Source organism: Heloderma suspectum, chromosome 2 (assembly GCF_057233095.1).
Source record: "Heloderma suspectum isolate Gila_16-S chromosome 2, 16-S_ref, whole genome shotgun sequence".
Lineage (NCBI taxonomy): Eukaryota > Metazoa > Chordata > Lepidosauria > Squamata > Helodermatidae > Heloderma > Heloderma suspectum.
Window position 1 is genome coordinate 173,952,930 of NC_139459.1, and position 23,004 is coordinate 173,975,933.

General features: G+C 46.3%; 1 protein-coding gene across 2 annotated transcripts in view; it reads right to left on the minus strand.

The window, feature by feature from the left end:
• OTUD5 (OTU deubiquitinase 5) overlaps positions 1-23,004 on the minus strand; it is a 50,614-nt gene that overhangs the window by 24,556 nt on the left and 3,054 nt on the right. Inside the window, exon 2 of one of the 2 annotated variants that reach the window (XM_084836188.1) lies at positions 16,030-16,123. In XM_084836188.1, the coding sequence (XP_084692314.1) occupies positions 16,030-16,123 (94 nt within the window). The remainder of the gene's footprint in view (positions 1-16,029; positions 16,124-23,004) is intronic. The other variant, XM_084836187.1, reaches the window with a different exon arrangement.

Here is a 23,004-nt window from a genome sequence, read left to right on the forward strand (position 1 = left end):
CATCAAGAATTGGAAAAGGTGGGGATAGTTAAAGCCCTATAGCTCCCTTGCCAAATGGACGCTTCTTACCTTACTGTTAGCTTATACATGGATTTCTACTTCATTGGCAACAAGTTATGCTCAGTACTTACCAAAAAAACCAGATTCAGGGATGGGAACAGAGATATGAAGGCGCAGGGGAAGTAAAATCTGGGGGGAAATGGGTGTTCTCCATTTTTTTGGTTTGTTTCCCCAATTTTCCCAACAGAAAAAATGGAAATTTCAAGGAACACTTAAAAAAACAACTCATACGAAATATTTTCTCTTTAGGAATGAATGACATGGTTTTTAAGAAAAGGTTTTACTCACTCCGAAGGTGCGTAACACAAAGATATTTATGTAAGAATCTACCAAAGCATTAGAGAATGGTAATTCCTGTGTACACCATAGCCATATAGAACACTCAAATCCAAGATGCATTTCTGCACCTCCTAGAGGGTGCTGCTGTCTTCATGAGAGGCGCATACAGGGCCTTCAGTTTCTTGTGAATCTTGCCTTCTTCCGGTGACCTTTGGCAATACTAGAAGCAAACATCATGCATCTGCTGTGCTTTTACTCTTTTTTCCCTGGCTCTCATTTTGGAGCAGCATGTCAACTTCCTTTTTTAATTTAACTTCATTTCCAAAGAGTGAGAGAAACCACAGGCCCTGTGGTGAAGACTCGTCTAAGGAAATGTTCCCTTAAGACAGGAAAAAAAATACTATCGCAAGAGTGGAAGTGACGGCAGTAGGCAAAACTGTCAATGGTAACAGTCATGCTTAAATGGGAACATCTTGTACGAACGGACGCTATGGACATAGAGGGTTGAATCCGAAGTTGCGTGAGTGGACTTCCCCTGGCACAATCGGACTTCTGTGTCCTCTTCACTGCAGCCCCCTCACATCTGCTCTCTAACCCTCCAGAGCAGGTTTGGGACAGCACACAGGGGGCTGCAGGGGAGTGAAGAAATCCATTCTGCTAGTGTGGGGATGGGTAACTGTGGGAAGTCAGGGGGCCATTTTTACTCCCTGGATCCCCTGCAGGCCACACTGAGAGGGGGGATTTTTTAAAATTGCCACTCCAAACTGCTTCATAGTACTCCACAGTGCTAAAACAGACACATTTAGCACCATTTTGTTCTTGTTTGATTCATTTTGGGGTGTGGCGGGGGGCGCACGGGGCCTGAGAGACACGTTACCCACCCCCTGTGCTAGCAGATGGCCAACGTTGGATCCTGCACAGAAATATGACAGGAGGACTCAAGACAATACTAGCTGCACGGACCAGAAATAAGAACACCCTTGGTCACATCTAGCATTGCACTGATACCGACTTTGAGACTGCTCACCCCAAAAAGAGACTAACGTAACACATGTAGTAATAGCTCAGCTGCAACGAACACAGCTGGGGGTCATGCCCGCCTGGAAGTCGAGCCTCTGTTCGAGAAGCTCTTACACAGATCTGTAACTGCCAATAGTTACACAACCAGGAGGCACTCTGTTTTTACTTTACAACACTGAAAATAGATTCAGGAATAAAACTGTGTTGAGCTCAAGATCGGGGTTACATTTTACATGGTTTTGGTGCATGAATTTAGTGCTTGGAATTTCCAGCATCTTGGTATGTTTTAGATTTACTTTAAAGCATGTTTCTAGCCCTCAGGGCAGTAGTGTAGTAATTCAGGCCAATTCTAGCCCTATGGAATTGTCCAAATGACCCCACCCCCTTTCCCCCACCACTGATTGTTTGGTGGTTTCCTGGCTTTTCTTCCCATTCTACAAGGTTGAAATGCCTCCCCTTAGTTATTGCCCTTAAGAGCTTCAAGTTAAAATATGCTCGTGTCTTGGCCCCACCTTGTTTTGTCTTTGGCCCTGCCCACCACTGGGATGTGGCCTGAGCACTTCTCCAAAATTGAATTCCATCCTCAAGTTAAAAGAGGATCCAACTCTTGCTTGAGGAGTTAATAGAAAAGGTTGAACTCACTTGGACAATGTCTAACAAAACCTCAAAAGCCAGATCTGGAAGAGGAAGGCTTCAAGTACTTGGGGACCAGGAGTTGCGGAGCCCCACACAGTTTGTCCTTCCTCCATGGCCCTGTATCAAATCTCTACAATCTTTTCCTACTTTCATTTCCCAAGTATTTTCCAAGTTCTCTGTTAATATCTTATTCTTAGAACATAAACCAAGCATATTTATGTGTATTCTGAATCAAGTTTTCATTATTTATCTCTACCACAGAGGCAAACCCAAGGGTACGTTTGGCAAGGGGCTGGAGCTCCCTGGTGAGCATGCTGGCGTGACACACATTTCCAACCACATCTTTGTCACACTCACACTTCACATTTTTCGATGTGCACTTAAAATTGAGTTAATTTTTTCTCATATTTCAATCCTGCTTCTTATGTCAGAAGGTTGCCAAGGCACCTGGGTGTACATCTCAAACGTGTGATGTGCAAAATGGCCTTCAAACACAAGAGGTTCTCACCTTGGACTCCAGCCGCTGAAGCAGCATTGAGAGCCCATTCAGGTTGGCAAATCTTTCAAGCAGACACCATCATATGTGTTCAAAATTTCTCTGAATGCTAAAGGACAAAGCGTTCCTCTGAAAATAAAGCCAAGGTTCTCAGAAAGCCAACGGCTGCATCAGAATCTAGAATCCTTGCTCGCGTACATTGCTGATAATGCTGAATACAAACAGTCTTCAGCACATGGGGAGGAAACAGCCTCTACCCAGATGGACAGAGAGGGAAAGATAAAGAAAGAGAAGTTGCGAGTTAAGACACTGAGTCAAACCACCCACCAGGGTTGTCAGGACAGAGTCCTAAAAGCTGCCCCCAATGTACAACCAGGTACATGAATTTGTAGCACGTCCAAAGAAGAATTCCATGAGGCAGGCTGCACTCACAGAAACATGACTGAACAGCGCTAGGCACACGTGCGGGGATTATTCAGTGGACTATGTCCTAGTCCTGTACTGTTCACATACATTTTAAGAACAGGAGTCCTCAATACAGCCTTCCCCCACCTGGTGCGTTCTAGGCGTCTTGGACTACAACTCCCAGCATTCCAACCACTGGCCATGCTAGTCAGGGCTGATGGAAGTTGTAGTCCAACAACCTGGAGGGCAACCGGTGGGGAAAGGCTCTGTTTAATAGGTTTCTTTCCTGAGAAGATCACATCCATGAGTCATGCGAGGACCTCCCAGAGCGCTTACAGCCTCTTCCATAGTGCTTAGTAGTCAGCAGAGGACAGAAGTATCCTGGGAAAGGAAGCAAAGCACACCCAATACCTGTAAGAAACAAATGAGCAAACAGCACAGAGACTGAAGGCATTATACTCTGCAGAGATACTCCTGTCCCATCCTTGCTTCCACTCCATTCTCACGGAGAAAAACAAAGGAGTTAAAGAATGTGAAGGGATGACAAGTGTGCCTGTGTGAACAGGGCCCCGGAAATTCAAGTGCAGCATGGGCCCTGGGAAAGTCAATGATGTACATGCTGTTCTGTCTAAACATGAAATCCAACTGGATTTCTTTCGCACAAATCCCATGCAGCAGAAGAACTCAACATTTACACTGTGATTCCACCAGGGCCACATCGCTGACAGAGCCCCTGCTTTGCATGCAGAAAGCCCCACCTTCCACCCCCACTAACTCCAGGAACGGCTGGGGAAGACTCCTGCCTGAAACCCTGGATAGCTGTTGCCAGTCAGTCTAGGCCATACCGAGCTAGATGGACATGGTATGAGGCAGCTTTCTATGTGCCTGAGTCAAAAGGCTCTGCCTGAGATGCCAAAAAGGCAAGTAGTAAAAAGGAAGGAGGGGTGAGAGTGCAAATAATGAGTAGTTAAGGGAAGGTAGGAAATGGGCTTATGGGGAAGGATGGGGAGAAGAGTTTCCTAAATTATCAAGGCTTGACTCCTACCTACCTGAAGCCCATCCCATACTGAGAGTAAAGGCACTGGCCCTTTAAAGCTTCGCACTACTGATCATGAGGGCCAGAAATTCTCTTCGCTCAAAAAAGTGGGGTTTGTCAGTAGCAGAACAAATGCACCAGAAAGCCACATTCTGCAATTATGACACAAATGAGGCAGTGAACTATAGCACTTGCAAATAACTGACCCAGTTCGGTGCAGGGGTGGAAAGTGAAGAAGCATTCACAGCTGTACCAGCATTTCAGAATCAAGGTCTGGGCCAAGAGACCAAGGCCAAGCACTCAGGAGAGGCCTGCCAAGTGACGCACCTATCCACTGCTAGTTCGTTTTTCCACTGAACCAATCAACATGATCGTTTTTCCACTGAACCAATTGCCATGAAGATGCCAACTCTGATCCACAACAAGGTTTTCAGCACCACGCCACAAATAACATATACAAAAGTATTAGAAGGCCATGCAGGACATACAAACATAATGAATTAAATAGCTAAATAGCAGTGTGTAGGAGCAGCAAGAAACTGTAGGGGTTGGCATGAGTGGAGAACAGAACCGGGCTAGGAAGGGACCATCAGGCTGCTTAAGGCAGGCGTGGAGAGAAAGTAGATCCCTACATATTTTGGATGTCAACTCCCAGCATTCCTGACTATTGGCCATGCTGGCAGGGCTTCTGGGAGTTAAAGTTCAAAACATCCGGAGTCCAAAACACCTTCTGCCCAACCCTGGCTTAGGGTGTATTGAGAACCCAGGACTGTGAGAACAAGAGGTTGTAGGGCTGCAATTGACACAGAGGCCTTGCTCTCAAAAATGATTCGGTTTAATAAATGATCAACATACTTTGACAGTACCCTTTCCATCACAAAGAGGAGTCGGAGCACATAAACAAAGAGGTAAGTACTGTTCAACCACCCCATGAAAAGTCCCCCCCCCCGTTCTACCTGTTACACTGACTGCTTCCCAATGTAATGGGGGCAACTATTTTCTGAGACAGCTGTTTCTATTGTCTGGTAATGAATAACAGCATGACAGGTGAAGACTTGCAAAGAATTAAAAGGAAACCCTCACAGGATATTCCCAGGTGACTTCACTAAACCCCACCTTCTGCATGGTGAAAAGTACTCCTGCACACAAATCATCACACAAACTCTACAGCAGGGGAGGGGAACCTTTTTTCTGTTGGGGGCCCACATCCCTGTGGTGGGCTGGGCTGGAGCCAACAATGGGCGGGGCCATCCCTTTCTCTCTGCCCAGCTGGCTGCTGGGGAGGGATAGATAGCTCTTGCCAGAGGCCTGAACTGATCACTTGCAGAGAGCTTTTGAAATTAGGCCAAGGACTGCATGAAGTTAGTCCATGGGCTGCAGGTTGCCCACCCTTGTTCTACAGAAAGCCTGTCAAGAGGCAGAACTAGGGGGTGGGCCAAGAGAGGGGGAATCACAGAGCTTTGGAAAACCAGAACTGAGCCTATGGCTTTGGCAAGAGAACAGGCTATGAGAAATAGTGGCTAGTGCAAAAAAAAAAGAAAAAAAAAAGAACATTTATCTGGTGGGGGCAGAAAACATAATGGGCTCAGCAGAGACTTCCTAGAATCCTGAACCCTACATTCCTTAGCACAACAATGATCAAATCACACAATAGCCAAGATGGGATAAGGGGTGTGTGAAAGGTGGCATTTTACAATGCTGACTTTCGATATGACAAGCCTCGAGTCCCTACCCTGAAGGAGCCAGAGACTCTCATAACGTCAGCTTCTGGTCCCGCCTGTGAGCTTCTGCAACGCAGGAACTGGACTGAAGGACAGTGGCTTGCTTGGATTAGGCATGAAATGCTTGAAAGCACATTTCAGTGCTCATGCCATCCCGCATCCCAGCCACCCTCCAGGAAACTAAGATAAGCACTGGCAGGCTGAGCCAAGTATTAGAAGGCGCACATCGCCTTGTTGTTTCCTCCAATTCTGCACCTACAAGGTTCTGCTGGCAATTTGGCTCCTAGAGAACATATAGCTATTTCATCATGAAAGTCACCGGGAGCCTCCATGATCAGAAGCAGCATACCTCTGAATACCAGATGCCAGGGACAAACAACAGAGGGGTGCTGTTGCCTTTCTTGCCTTTCCTGAAAGCATCTGGCTGGTCAGGGCTGAAAATGGGATCCTGGATTGAAACTGGATCTAATGATGCCCAGCAATATTGCTGTTTCATTACTGCTAGTGGTGGTGGGAAAACCACTCTCTCAGAAGTGCAGGAGGGGGGAGTGTCTCTGAGGGTTGGCAGATCCCCCAGCAAACCCCAGCGAGATCACTGTCCTGGCGCTGCTAATAACAGTGCCAGAACAGCAATCCCCCCCCCCCAAGTCCAGCTGAGTGGCAGAGGAAAGTCTTTCGGGGTCCCCACAGCAACATGCAGCTCGTGGGCCATGGGTTGTGTACCTCTGGCTGAAACAGAGCATAGCTCTTATGGATTTAGAATCTTGAGAATCTGCCTTTTGGAAAAAGCACAACTTTCATCCTAAGGATTGTGGAGATGCATTTGAAACGTGCAAGGCCACCTCTCCCTCCACATCAAAGTCATGTTTTCTTATCCATTCAGTCAAGGGTCCTTTTTGGGGTCCCCAAAAAACCCCACTCCTTACATTCAATCTGTATTAAAAAAAAAATACAAGCTCCATGATTATGCTGTTCTTCAGAAGAGCAGTTTTTGCAGCTCGACTAAAAAGAGGTTTAGCAGCACACACTTCCCAACTGCTATTACCTAAAATTGAGCTCTCAGAGGGAAGCCAGGATGGGACCCCTTGTCAAAGAGGGCACCCTGCAGCCTGTTAGCTTGCCTCAACACTCTCCGCACTCATTTCTCTCCTCCTGCTACAAACTACTCTCTATGTGCCTCAAATCCTGATAAACCTCAAGTATCAGTTAAGAATAAAGCATGCTGACTCTGTGGGTTTATGTAAATTAAGCATATCTGCCGCCGCAATACTAATTTGTTATTTCTAAAAGCACAAAAACACTTGGGGTTGAAATGGAAAACTGGGGATGCTCCAGAGGCAGAGAGCATCAAGGGCTCTGCCCTTAGAGCAAACTATTTGGGCTTCAATCTCTGGTCACCTTCTGCAGCCTCCAGTTCTGGATTCCCCTCTTCATGGGGCTTGTTGTGTATTTGGAAAGGTTTCAGTGAGCCTCAGGGCTTCCCCACAGTTGGGGACTCAGCTGGGGAACTGCATGGCAAAGGTTGCAAAGGCAGCATGTGAGAAAACAGTGGGGAGGCCAAGACAGAGGAGAGCGGAACTCAGTGTGACCTGAGAGAGGGCTTAAGTGCATTCTCCTGCATTCAGGTCTCCCGCGTTTCTGGAAATTAAAGCAATGTGTACGTACACACACACACACACACACATTTTGCTCATTATGCTTCTGCTAGTCACAGGGAGGAAATGGGGAGCTATGCAAAACACAAACTTGGCAGCGTTCTTGAGATTTCATAAGGCCTTGCCCACAGGCTCTTAGGCCTACCTTTGCAACCCTTAAGGCAGTCTTCTCCAACCACGTGCGCCCTCCAGATGTTTTGGACTTCAACTCCCATCAGCCTCAGCCAGCATGGCCAATGGTGAGGAATCCTAGGAGCTGTCAGGAGGGCACCAGGTTGGGGAAAGCTGCCTTATGTACTAAAAGCTACCTTTCAAGAAAAAAAAGGGGGGGGCTGATTCTTTGTATGCTGTATTCTGCACGCAATATTAAAGACACTTCCTTGCAGTGACAGAACTGCAGGACATATACAAAGCTACCCCCGCCCCCACCCCGGTGCAGACCCAGGGTGATACCTTGGATCAGACTGTATTGGCACAGTGCTGTCAGCCCACAGAAGGGAGCACCCATTGTTAGCTTCCAAGGGTGTGCTGAAAGGCAAACTTGCCCCCTGGAAGGGTATCCGTCACTGGAATTCCTCAAGGATTATTCTAGGGACTCATTCTTTATTCAGTATTTGCTGGCGGCCTTGGGAGGGAAGGAGAAGTAAACTGAGATGCATTGTTGATGCAGATATGGATTTGGAAATTACGTAGGATGAACAGGATGACCTCAGGTGCTAGAGTTAAGGAATCATTCAGTAGGGCAAAGGGCAAGGAGACGCATTCAGGGGATGCAGGGCGAGTCTGTCTGGGGACACCAGAGGGAAACAGGAGAGGTACTATAGGACCCTTATTGTTCATAATAAGCCACAGGTAAGGTAGCTGCAGAAAGCAGCCGATGCAATTCTCAGGTGCATCAGGCAAGGCATTTCCAGGAGAACGGGGGGGGGGGGATGTATCCTAAACACAGTTTATACAGGGTATTGGCTTTGCAAGAGAATCCAATTTTCATCTCTCATGTTCACAAAGGAATCCATTCAAACCGGATCAAAGTCAAAGAAGACACAGTGAGGCTGGCTACAGATATGGAGAATGTCTTTCACATGATGAGGTGGAGAAAGATGGATCTTTTCAGTTTGGAAAAATGGGCATGATGAGTCATGATACTCACACCTACTAGAAAGCAGGAAACCAGCATTTGGGCTGCAACTACCCAGGAAAGATTTAGGATCAGTGGAAAGCTCAATAAAACCATCAGTGACATGGCATTACGGCAGTGAAAGTGGAAAATCACTGTTTGGAATTATTAGGAAAGAGAGAGAAAGGTAACATAGCAAGTATCATGACTATTATAGAAACCCACGGTATGCTGACAAAAGAACATCAGAAGAGCCTTCCTGGATCTGACCACGGGTCCATCTAGTCCAGCATTCTGTTCACACAGTGCCTAACCAGCTGTTGACCAGGAAAACACAAGCAGGACATGAGCACAACAGCACCTTCCTGCCCATGTTCCCCAGCAACTGGTATACAACAGCAGCAACACCAACAACTGGTGTACAACTGGAGTGTCGTACATAGGTGCACTGCCTCTGGTACTGGAGGTAGCACATAGCCACCAAGCCTGGTAGCCATTGATAGACTTCTCCTCCAGGAATTTGTCTATCCCCCTTTAAAGCCATCTACGTGGGTGGCCATCATTACATCTTGTGGTAGCAAATTTCATAGTTTAACTATGTGCTGTGTGACAAGTCCTTCCTTTTATCTGTCCTGAATCTCCCACCAATCAGCTTCATGGGATGGCCCCAGGCTCTAGTGTTATGACAGAGGGAGAAAAAAGTCTCCCTCTCCACATTCTCCACACCATGCATAATTCTGTAGACCTCTGTCATGTCTCCCCTTACTCTCTTTTTTTCCCCAGGCTAAACAATCCCAACAGTTGTAATAAATAAATAAACAAACAAATAAATAAACACATAAGAAAGTAAGTAAAGTTACATTTATATCCAGCCTTTTTTCCTCCTTAAGGAACCTGAGATGGCATACATAATCCTCCTCCTTCCCTCACAGGGGAGATGCTCCAGCCCCTTGATCATTTTAGTTGCCCTTCTCTGCACTTTTTCCAGCTCTACAATATCTTTTTTAGGTGTGGTGATCAGAACTGCACACAGTATGCCAAGTGTGGTCGCACCAGAGATTTGTATAAGGGGAGTATGATATTGGCAGTTTTATTCTCAATTCCCTTCCTAATTATGCCTAACATGGAGTTTGCCTTTTTTTACAGCAACCGCACACTGGGTTACCATTTTCATCAAGCTCTCCACCCACAACCCCAAGATCTCTTTCTTGGTCAATCACCACTAGCTCAGATCCCATCAGGTTACACTTGAAGTTGGGATTTTTTGCCCCAACATTTATCACTTTACACTTGCTTACACTGAACCGCATTTGGCATGCTGTGATCCTCTGGTTAGCCCATCTACAAGAAGATGCCGTAGAGCTGCACAATTGATCGAAAAGGACAACTAAAATGATCAGGGAACAGTTGGTGGTGTGTCTTTTCTATGAAGAAAGGCTTAAAAAGTATCTTTTCAGTTCACAGAAGACAATGACAAGAGATTTACAAGTTTATGAATAAGGTGAAGCAGGAATATAGGGAGGTTGTTCTCTCAAGATATTAACATTCTTGGTCACCCCATGAAGCAGATGGGTAATACGCTGAGGAAGGATACAAAGCATATAGTTAACGCATGGAACCTATTTCTACAAAATGGGGCAATGGCCACTAGATGGCTTTAAAAAGGAGAGTAAGAAATTAATGGAAGACAGAATTGTGAGTGACTAATTACTCTGGATAATGAAAAATGGGCGGACATGCAGGCTCACTCATACCTGGCCCCTGATGGCAACAGATTTGTTGTTCTATAAGGACTTCTGCTCTGATCCAGCCAAGCAGCCCTTATTCTCCAAGCAATTCCTTCAGCCAGGAAGGTGCTTGTGTGTGGCATGGGTTCTGCTTGCTCAGGGCGAGATGGGGTGTGTGCCTATGCATGGCGTGTGGCGCAGCAGGGAGTAATGTGCATGGGTGTAAATGGATTAGCCTGTTTTGGAAAGGACGTCGGACGAGATGAGCATCAGATCCATTCCAACACTGCAATTCTATGGACACCGTTATCCCACTGCAGCAAACACACATTGGCTTCCTTGTGCACCGAACCTGGCAGCACATAAGCGCTGTGTTCACACAGACCGTCAAAGTGGGCATGGAATGGGTTGAAGCCACAGATGAGATTATTTTATGTTTGCCTGACCCAGCCTGGCTATCCCTATCAAATTACGTATCCTACGCATGGAGGGGGTTTTCCTTGTAATTGTAGCGGGTTTTGTGGCCTTCTTTTGCGCAACTCCTCCACCCGATATTGTCACAGTTCGGTAGACTCAAAGCCAGATGTTTCTGGCCATTTGTCCTGTGACGCTGCACTTTTCTCAAAAGTGCCGTGTCACGGGACAACTTGCAGAATCATGTTTTTCGCCATGAGCTCTGGCCTGCTGAGTCAGAAAAAGCAGGGCGTGTTCACACAAGACCTCTATGGCATGTCTTATCTCCAGGCGGCAGCTGAAGGTAAGCTGCAAACCTCATGCTGCCCTCTGTAGAGCATAGCTGAGAACTACTACACACTTAAGGAAGCAAATACTTCAGGAAAATAAAGGGAGAGCCTAGAGGGGAAATAAAACCTCATTAATCCTCATTAAAAACAATACAAAAAGGTACACCTTGAGAGGAGATCAATGACAAGAGCAGCTGCTTAGGCTGACACTAGTTCAGTGGAATTCTTTATTATTTTCCTTTGTAGCAGGACCATTCCCCATCCCATGTCCTATCACAAGAGCATTTGAAATGTCTCCCTTTTTCAAAAGCAACTTGCCCATAAGGCATGGGGGCAGGGGAAGAGGAAGAGGTGTGCTGTCCAAACCTTCATCTCCTCTACAACTCTAGACCCAAACAAAAAGTGCTATATAAGGCAGCAAGGGAGATCCCAGGACCATTCAGGCGTAAGAAATTATAGCACCATTGCTTTTATTTTCAATTTAAGTCTTCCCATGCTCACATGAGTGTAGCCAAAACCACCACCACCACCACCCACATACAAGAGGGAGGGATGAGCAGGCTCGAGGTAACCCTAAGGTTTTTGCAACAAAAAAATCTTAAGAAAAAACCCTAAGGGGGAGGGGAAAACCCTCAAACAGTCCAATGATAAGTCAATGGCATGGAATATTGACAGAAAAAGATGACAAACGGATGGAAGGGTGAATGGAATGAAATGGCTGGACAAGGCAGAGGGAGGAAAATACATGAAGATATAAAAACGGTAGACAGAACTATCTAATTGACAGGTAATCTCTTGGTTCAAACTAGAATTTTAAGATGTCCCCCCAGGAACAGAAGTGAGAGCCACCCAAAGACGCCAATGGAGAAATCCAGGATTTTAATGTAACAGGGATTGGGCACAAGTATGTCCCTCACCGAAAAATACTCCAAAATGGAAACAAAACCCAAATAAAGGGGGGAAACACTCAGATGAGGACTGAGCAAGCTCAGTGGGAAAGGAATGCTAAATGCTTTTGGAAGAAAAGCAGGGAAAAAAGGAAAATGAGGGGGGAGGGGGAATGGAACAGAGTGACTGGAACCCTGAACAGAAGCACTCCATGCTGTAACATTCTGGATGAAAAGCTGCTTCATTGTTTCTGCAAGAGAAGCAGCACGTACCGGGCAGGATAGGCTCAGAACAGCCTGTGCAGTGATGTCACACATCCCACTCCAAGAGCAGGAAGGCACTGTGAAAGGAAAGACCACATAAGTCCATATGCTTTAATTTAGAAATAAAGAAGGAAAGCGCAAGTATGAGTGTTGCCTTCTATACCAGGAGAATATTATCTTTGTGATCTATTAATCAACACATTCTCTAGGGAAGGCAGTCATTCAGCACTTTTTTGATGCAACAAGGGCTTCAGAATCTTTCCTGTCTGAACCCCACATTATGGTGAGAGGTCATCACTGTCCTTTCATTTCTTGAAATTTCTAGCTTGCACCATCACGAAGGTAAGAAAGCTTCAATTAAGAAATTACTCGGGCTCCCTTTAGACATCGCAGCAGCTGCTGCAGCACTTCCATAGGTTCATCCGCAGAGCTCCTCTGAAACTTAAGGGCCCCCTCCACGTGGGAAGGAGGGGGCCAGCAACAGAGCTCCTTACTACCTAACTGTCTTCCGATCCTGGTTGGGCAACGATTAAGTGGCAAGGACCCCCAGCAGCAAGACTTTAAACATTACAGAAGCTTAGTGGGATGAACCCATGGGAAATCAGTTCCCACTAATGCTCAGGATCTGACTGCCTTTATTTAAGGCAGGGGTGGGCAACTTGTGGCCCGCCAGATGTCTTGATGTACAACTTCCATCATCCCTCACCACTGGCTAAGGCTGATGGGAAATGTAGAGCAAAACATCTGGAGAGCCACACTTTGCCCACCCCTGACTTAAGGCCAGGTAGGAAATCCCCCCACACACACACACCCCTCCCCATCATACTAGTAAGTGGTGGAGGGGTTTCCCTTCCTTTGCAACTTAGCTCACTTGCAAGACTCATCTGGAACTTCGTTGTTGTTTCCTGTGTACTTTTGGGGGAGAATTCATAGCTTAACGTTAGAGAATATGCTCTGCATGTAAAGGTCCCAGATTCAGTCTCTGGCATCTCCACTTCTGAAGGAGGTCAGGTAGCAAATGCTGGGAAAGACTTCAGCCCGAGACCTTGGGGAGCTGACTGACAGAGTAGACAATACTGGGCTAGGCAAACCAAACCAATGGCTTGACAGCAGAAGAAAGGTTATTTGAGGGGAGGGGGCTGTGGGTGCAGGGTCCTGCCTTGCAGCACAGAATTGGCTAAAGGACCTTTTGATCCCTTCCAACACCATGATTCTAAACACAACATATAAAATATGTATTTAACAAATCAACCATCTGAAGGGTGTCAGCTGTGAAATGTGGCGACAAATCTGGTAACTAATATGTGCTCTTGAGCGCACATTGCATCAGTGTCCAAGTCTGCATTTTCCAGGCAGAACTAAAAGAGCTTGAGATACTGTGGAGAGTGGCATGGAACAAGGGATTCCTGAGGGCTATTCCTCAGCTGATCCAGAGCCACATGTGGTTTATTATACCAGGACTCCTGGCTGATCGTTACCCTCCAGCATGGCCAGTGAGTCAAGAACGCAGCGAAGCTGAAGCTATAGACAACGGAGTTTGGTAGATGGTAAACTTCATTTCAGGTGCACAGCCATGCTGCAATCTGAATCCAAGTTCACAATTTTTCAACTCAAAGAGTGCCTAGTCCTGGATGAATCTCTTCATTGGCTTTGCTGGAATGGCACCCTGCTCTGGATTTAACTGTACTGCAGTTAGGCTAATGTCTATTATGGAGCTTCTTATTTTGTGCAGGGAGAGATAGAGGGAGTGTGTATGTATATGTACATATTTATTTATACTCACGTGCACACACAATTCTTTAGGCCACCATTAAGGCTGCCATACTTAAAAAAAACCCAAGAGGGGCCGGGCTTCCATTATTTGACACATTTCTCCTTGCTACGCATGGAGCTCAAATCAGGCTCAACTCTTTCTAGGTATAAATTAGGTTTTACTGAGAAAACTCAGATCATGAGCAGCAAAGTGGTCATCACCCTCACCACTGCTACCTAGCCAGAAACTTATTCTGGAGTCTACTTCTTGTAAGAGCAACTGGGTCAGCATCCCTTCTAGTAAGTGCATTTCAGCTGCAGGAAAGAGGAGCAAAAAGGAGGATTTCCTCCTTACCAAAGGGTAGCCCCCAGGAAGGAAGTTTCAAACCTCAGACGTCTACAAGAACCAGAGCTGTGCTAAGAATCGCAAAAGGGCTGCTTCAGAAAGCATTTCAGACAGTCCCATAATCCCCCCCACACACTTTTGGGGGTAAATAATTACTTAGTATTTACATAGCACCATCTAGGTACACATTAATGTACACGGTAACATAAGAAAAATGAATGATTCCTGCCCTGATGAACTTAAAGTCTAGGTTTCAACCAGACTGGTGCAGAGTGCGAGGGACAGATAGACACAGAGGCAAAAGTGACAGAGGAAGAATGTATATGAATGCAGTAGCCAAAGGGTTAAGGGTTAAGCCAAAGGCTTTACAGGAAAGGTGTTTTGAAAAGGGAAATAGCATCACACAGATATTTTGGGAAGGAGCTCCAGGCCCAAGGGAACTACCAAATCCAGAGGCGTCTACTCAGTCCTCATCCTCCTCAAGCTTTCTGCCATCTTTGATATAGCTGATCTTCTCTCTGCTTTATTTGCTTTATGCCCTAGGGCTCTGTGATTCTGTCCTTAACTGGTCTTCTTCCTACCTGTCTAATCATTCTTTTGGTGTCTCCATAGGGGGACACTCTTCCTCTGCTTTCCCTCTCTTCACTGGGGTCCCTCAGGCCAGAGATGACAACACCTTTAACTCTGCCCAGCCATCATCTAAATCAGCCTTCCCCAACCTGCTGCCCTCCAGATGTGTTGGACTGCGATTCCAACATGGTGGGTATGGGAATTGCAGTCCAACACATCTGGGGAGCAGCAGATTGGGGAAGGCTGATCTAAAATAGGGACTTCTTAGAAGCCCATGTTCTAAGCACTTCTGCCTGCCACCACCACATCTCATTCCAATCCTGTATCGTTTCACCTCACAGGAACCTCACCCAGTGACCTCTGTAGCTCCATCTGCCCACAAGCCTTCCTGCTTTTTCCACCCTGATCTTCTGATGTGGCAAACTTATTGTATCTGCTCATTTCAAAATGAAAACCTCGGATGCTAACAACGCAGGTGTCCTTCACAGACAGATATCCAACGCCAGGTTTCAAGTACCAAAATGGCATTCAATTACCAATTTCATCAAGCAGGGATACAATGGAGGCGGGGGGACTTGGGAGTCACCAACATTGTTTAGGAGCCAGATGGGTGGGAGACCTGAGCTTGCCAGAGCGAGGAGCAGTCTCATCCTCATGGGTGGATTTGGTGCTCAAATTCCAGTCCAGTCCAAGACGAGGCCCCTGCTTCTGGCTGGCAGGCTACCTACACCTCAGCCTGACTGCACATAAACCAGGTATGGGGAACATGTGGACCTCCAGATGTTGTTGGACTGCAACTCCCATCAGTCCTAGCCAGCATTGCCAATGGTGAGGAAGGCTGGGTGTTGCAGTCCAGCAACATCTGGAGGGCCACACAATCCCCATCCATGATGTACACCGAAGCGCACTGAAAGCAAGATGGGAAAGGAGTGGCCTACAGAAGAAATGAGTAAAAGGTGGCAGCAACCAGGACCGACAAAGAGCAGCACCCGCAGCAGGAGGAGGATGCTTCCAACGTGCCAGTCGCCAGGCCCAATTTTCATGTGCCTTTACTGGGCATTCAAATCCCCATGCTCCTGCTGCAGGCATCCCAATAGTCATCAAGGACTAAATACTAGCCATCGGGTCAGTGGTCACCTCTTAATCAATGAGGTCTAGTGTCATGTGTCAAATACTACACTCCACATTCTGCAAATTTTTGGTCTTAACATCTGCAGGGCTTCCGAGGAGAATGGGTGGCGGGGATTTGTTTCAGCTCTAGTGCCGCCTGCTGCCCAATCTCTAAAAGGAAGACCCGTCAGCAGGCAGGACTTACCCACAGCCCGGAACAAGCAGGCCCCATCTTCCTTCATCTGTTTTATGATGAACCCTTTCTTCTCTCTCAGCGCCTTCTCGAACCTGTGTTCCTGCTGGTGACAGGAGGGGCAGATGTCAGCAAGTTAGACAGCATCCCCATCCCACAAACTAGGGAGGGCAACAGATCCTCTTTTCTCTCCAGTTCCACACATGACAACCCCACAAATGGAGTCCCAAGCTTGAAATTCCACACTGGAGGAGAAAGGGATTTCCCCATGCATGGCTCCACTGCCCCCTAGAGGCTGATCCGTGTAAATAAATGACCATTATTGCAGACTCTGAGCTTATCAATGGAGACACACCACAGGTTGATTCCTGGCAGCGATCCAACTGTGGCAGGTTTTAAGTGTGGGATGACACTGGAGGGCTGCTTGACTCCCATGACCACATCATGAATCATTGAAAAGGGCTCTTCATCTTCTGTGACTCTGCACAGAGGATGTTGCTGGGTAGCAAGCAGAAACTAAATACCTGAGGAACTCATACAGCATAAAGCCATGTCTCCAACCCTCCTGATTAGAAATACACAGTTGGTCATTTGCCCAGTGCTTTAAGAGCAGCACGTTCATGCCTGGCTGCACGCACCTCTTCCACATTCCCCTACCCAGGTATCCCACACACCTGTTCTCCCATGTCAGTGCTCTTGACCAAATGCACATCAAATCTTGCAACTCCAACCATGACTAGAAGTTTGTTTTATGAAACAAAAACCCCAAACCACATTTCTGGGGATTCTCAGTTCTCTGTGTACCAGGCATCAGGACAGATCAGACTACATCAACAGCATGGAAGCAGGTGCATTTGGTCATCTAGGAGGTGAATTCTAGAATTCTGCATTACAACACCTGCTTCAAGAACATCAGGTAATAACTTCATTTCAATGGGCTTGCTCAGAAGAAGGCATCCCAAGTGGACCATGGCATCCTAGAAAGCTTACGGTCAGCCCTCTTCAGCAGGCTACTAGATCAGCAGAGAACTCACTTGAGGGAACTTCTGTATAGTTTTCTTTTGAACTCCCTGCCTTTGAGTTTGTGGCTCAAATGGTTGTGCTGCCATCTTCTGGCAGCAGAGGGAACAGACAAGTTTTCAGGTTGCCAAGTTTTTCTTCCAAAGTTTGCTTTCTTAGCAATTTCTATCTTTCACTGACCCCCACACCACAATTTTTATACTCAACTTGAATAATTGGGGTGAGAAAACCATAGATTTGTGGAGGCAATGGGAGACACACTTGGGGGCATGAAAATGGACTAGAACAGCTGTCCCCAAGCCGATGCTCTTCAGATATTTTGGACTAGAACTCCCAGCATTCCTGTCCATTGGCCATGCTACCTGGGGCTGATGTGAGTTGAAGTCCAAAACATCTAGAGGGCACCAGGGTGGGGAAGGCTGGACTGGAATCTGTGCTAGATGATTTTCCAGCTTGTGGTATTGGAAGTAACCTTCTAACCATTTTGTACAGGGTGGACAGTACAACCTTGTTAATTAGGATCACTTGACAATATCCAGAAAACCAAAGAGTAAGGAGACAAGGAAGGGGCATCTAATCCAAGACAATGCTTTCTACAGGAGCTTCACAGACCAGATTGCTGAACAAGGTACCAAGATAATGTAAAACAGGCTAGTAATTATAGTCACCACCAAATTACAAATGGAGGACTGAGACTTAGGGACCATGTTTTGTCTAAGGCCACTTAGTGGTTTCACAGCTGAGGCTAGATTTGAATTGAAGGTTCATTCTATTAACTGCTCCATTAGCAGCCAAGATCTAGCCTACATTGCCCCCCTCCCAATGCAGACCACAGTGAGCAAATGCACTGCAGAAATAGGCAAACAGGCCCAGATTGCTCCTGCACCAGCAATACATCTTTTGCCTCTTTAGTGGGGCCATGCCTGTGTTAGCTCAGTTTTCAGCATGATACTTAAGTCATACATCACTGCCTTACAAAGTGAGTAGAGCCATAAAGCAGAACAACCTTCGAGCACAAACAAATTGGCATGGGCCATTTCACAACAGCTGTGCTCATCTTACAGATGAATTTGGCTACTCACGATGGTGGGAGGCAGGATATTGAAAGATGCAGCTCAACAGGTTGCACACTCCATGCAGGTTATGTGTTGCCATTCCCCCACCCCACCCCCAATGCCCAATTTAGCAACCTCAGCCACAGGACCTAAAACACGCTTTTTCAAAAGAAAGAAAAAAGAACCATGTTTAATGTAAACTATGTTTCACCTCACAACTATGACAGCTAAAAGGTTACTCTTAAAAGATGAATGTACAGATACTTAGGACAGTGTCAGTGAAAATATTCTCTATCTTGTAGTATGAATCACAGCCCTATCTCTCCTCTTCCCAGCCACCCAGTCTAGGACACAAACAGACTGCAAAAAGTTTGCAGGAGGAGACAACAGCTAGCGTACAGTTTTCCCCAACCTGCTGCTCTCAAAATACTTTGGAATACAGCTCCCATCTTCTCTGGCCACTGCTCATGCTGGCTGTGGCTGATGGGAGTTTTACTCCAACACATCTGGAGAGCATCAGGTTTGGGACGGCTGATGTACATATTCATCTGTACAGTGATCTTCTTATGACTTTGCAAAAGCTCATAATATACATCCTGAACACTTAAAGGGCATTCTGCTACTAAAATATAGCACAATAGTGCTAGATGCTGTGAAGAAATTACAAGGTCCCAGTCTAGAGGGCTTACAATCTGATGGACAAGGCGGGGACACAGTGACCCTGATACTGCCCAATTTGTTTGAAACCTACTTAGGAGGTCTGGCAACATGAGAAAGTTGTGGTGTTGACTTAATCATATAGGTAAAGTGCATTATAATTATATCAGGGTATGGGAACCATAAACCCAGCCTTGTAAACAAGTCCACAAAAGTTACTAGCCTGCAAAAAAAAAATCACTAGCCTGCTGGGAGCTGGCAGAAGAACGGAGCACTCCACCCTTCCAGCACCAACCCACTGCATTTCTATGCTTAGGGCAGAGGAGCGGCAGAGATCTCCAGCTCTCCTCCGCCAGCCTGCTCACTCACCTGCACACAATGTCTTCTCACCTATGGAGACAAGGCTAGGGCTCAAATATGAGGCTGCATAAACCCTTGCTCTGATTTGCAGAACAAAAGACAGAAACTCAATGTTTTGAAAATGGATGAGCAAAGAGAGAGAGAGAGATAGAAGACACTCTGTGCTGCTACAGGCTCCTGTCTTTGTGGGGACAGGAACTACTTTTAGACTTCTTCATTCTGGCTTCCACAACAGCATCTGCTCATTCATTCACACACAGTACATTTCTATCCACTGCCACCCTCCCCAATCCTGAGCAAGGCACCACTAGTTTACAGAATCAGTCAGCAGCTGCTCCAGACATCTTACTACGCGGATGCAACAGTCTTCTTCATATTATTTTTCTCACACCCAGGCCCAATCATCAGAAAGGTAGTAGAAAAAGATGCTATGATTTCTTCCATAAAACCTTTCCTGGACCATACTGTCCTTTCCTGCTCCAGTTCATTTTCAGTACCCCCTATTGGAAGGGTGGGAGGAACATGCGGTGGACTGTAACTCCCATCAGCCCTAGCCAGCATTGCCAATGCTGAGAGACAATGGGAGCTGCAGTCCAACAACATCTGGGAGGGCCAGAAGTTCCCCATCCCTAGTCTACCTAAACCATCCCTGCTATTCTTTTACCAAGTTTTGCCTTCTCAGCCCACCTTTTGTCCTGTCCAATTTATGCCATCTGCATTTTCCCAATCAAAGGGGGTCTGAATTTGATTTTCTACTGGGACTATTTAGACATGAGTGCCTATAGGATTTTAGACTCCTGGGTTCTTGATCCTCTCCTATTGATGAGTGTAGGGAGGGAGATGCCAGCCTTGGTCATGACCACTGCCAGCCCAGGACACACCCACCACTGCATGTGGCCCTTGGCGGCAAAAAGGTTGTCCAGCCATTGTGGGTTTTATGGATCTCCTACAATCACACACACATATTCCATGCTGGAAACTCATGCACACACACTAGAAAGCCCCAGTTGGCCATCACATGAATGCAGTCATCACATATTATGACCTACTACATTCAAATGCTTTCAGTACAGGACATATGTAGTATGTGGAGCAATCCTACCATTTGGACTGACATCTGGTGACCAGGATTCACCAGGCAGGGAGCTATTTTCAAGTGAGAACACATTGGCCAGCCCTCAAAACTTCCAGTGCCCACCCCTTAACTACCTATCACACTCTCTTCCTCAGCCCTACAACAGTCAAGGAATTCCTTACCCAAAGCTATACAACGCACTGTCATGCAGCAATTCCTGGCAAAAAGTAGGAAAGGTAAACCATTTCCCCATATCCTAAATGGGGGGGGGGGAGCACAAGTGCTCATCTGTTTTGAATCACATGACACCATAGCCCACTGCAGGTTGGGTTATGGAACTGTTAACCCAATTGTGCCAGCCATATGTCAGGCATGTTATAATCAAGGCGCAATCTCTGCCCAAGTACATTCCAGTTTACCTTGCAACCATCTTCTTGGAAAAGCATAGCAAGGCCTTGCCTAGGAACAGTCCAACAAATCCCCTCCTGGGCAAACCCCAATTTTTACAAGGAATACCCTACACATGACAACTCAATCCACTTAGTGTAGCAGCTTGTACTAGTGTGCATATACAGGCTGACCTTGGAACACTGTGCACAATCATGTGGGCTGAGACAAGAAAACTTCCCACACACCCACCTAATGGGCATGCAAGAGCTGATGGTTTGAGCTCTCAGATGGCTTACTCTCTCAGAGAATAAACTGTGAGCTGGGGACAAACACTTTCTTGCATAGCGGTAAGACGGAGCTTGACTGAATTCTACACAGAACTGTAAATAGCTGCCCACGGAGTCACCTGTGGTAAATATATATATATATATGCATGGGTGCTGGGGCTACCAAAACATGTTGTTGGGATAGTAACTGCTGAGGACTTCTTTGCCAAAGCTACTTCTACAACAAAGGGAAATGTCACGGCGAGTCATCATTTCCTCAAGAGAACTTTTGAAGCCCAGCACTGCCCAAGAGTATCTCCGTCTGGTAGATTAAAAAGAAGAAGACTGGAACGTCCCCATGTCTGTGGAGACACTGAATTCCACTGGTTTAGAATAAGAAGTACAATTAGAGACTACTACAGCTTGGTTTCTTGGTGTTCTGCTTTCCCAAGCACACTCCATGTTCCAAGAAGCCAATGGAAAACTCACACATCTGCAATACATTTAGCCTTTTTATCGCCTCCCTCTGAATGACACTGCTTGCTCAGCTGGGCAGGATACTAAAACAGGGCATGTATGAAGCACCTGATGGGCTGCAGCACATGGTCTGAAGAACAATGTGTTGGAGGCCTCAGAGGCAGGCCTGCTCTTCTGTGTGTCCCATCAGAACTGTTGGTGGACCAAAGACATCCTTGCAGCAATTTCTAGGCCAGGAGTAGGCAACATGGTGCCCAAATACAATTCTCGGTGCCCACCAAGGTGCCCTACCCCTCCCACTATTTTTTTTTAATTAAACAAATTCCTTACCAGCAGCAGGGACTGCTGTGAAATAGATTTCTGTTGCTGCTGAAAACTGTGGGTTCAAAGGACCCACTGTGGGTCCTTTGAAACTGTGAGTTTCGTGTGTTGGGGCTCGGCCCCCACCTCTACCTTGTACTCAGTCTTTGGGGCAGGTTACTTGTGACAAGCCATCCTCCCATGGCAGCCATTTTGTGGCAGTGCCCAGGATGGTTTCTCAAATTGCCAAATGTGTCCATGGCCCAAACAGGTTGCCCACCCCTGTTGTAGGTGCTATATTAAAATGGCAAGAGAACACCAAGCCATTCATATAGGCTGTCCTATAACTCGGAACTCCTTTCTCTGAAGAAGCTGCCAGAGACAAAGCGTTTTTCAGAGTCACACATGCCCATTTGCTCGAAAATGTAGCTGTTGAGTGAGAATGACCTGCATGTGCGAAATCACCATCCCACATCAAAAACCACAGAACAGAGATTACCAGCCCCCCTGAAACAACCTCAAGCACAATGCTCTCCAAATGAGGCAGTGCACACATTCAGCTGCAAAATATCAACAGATGCAAATCCACCCTGAACTTGACTTTTGGTAGCCATGGGCTAACTATGTATGACCCTATCCTGAGGCCACACTGCACACGGCTCCACCCACCCCCACATCTCTCCACTGCTCACAGTGGTTTCCAACATCCGACTCACAAGTATCATAAGGAAACATAACAACTAGGATCTGGCATGCCAGCCACAACCACCAGGATAGGAAGGGAGGCCCAAATTGGCTAGGCTCATGATTTAATTGAATCTATTTGGGTGCCTTTTAAATGAATATTTATAATAGTTTTCTATTTGACATTTTTCATGTGATTATAAACCATTTACTTGCCCCGAGCTTTTGGATAGAGCAACGAACATTTACAACAAGCAGAAACATTTAGTGGGCTTCTTCGGAACACAAAACTCTGCAGCTTTCCTAAGCAACTTGCTTTGTTGCCCAATTCTTATATTTAAGACATTTCCCCCCAATATTCAGGCCAAATCCACACAGTGCTGCAATTTAAAACAGCTGCCTTGTCTTTTCTCTCTCTCTAGCAGTGGAAACTGGTTTTTCAATTTCTTTATTGCTGCTTCTGGCAGAACCTCAAGCTAAATTCCAAACTGTCAAGAATTCTGTTTCAACCATTCGACATCTGGATTTCACATCATTTCCAAAAAAAGCCTAGGATGGTGCTGCTAGCTATTCCAGCTCTGACAACTCTCATTTGCCACGTTAATATCAGACTGATCTGAATCTCACTTACTAGGTTAGACTACTAGGTCAAACATACATTTAGAAGACTTTAATGGATGAAATAGTTCTGCCTTACTGAGTG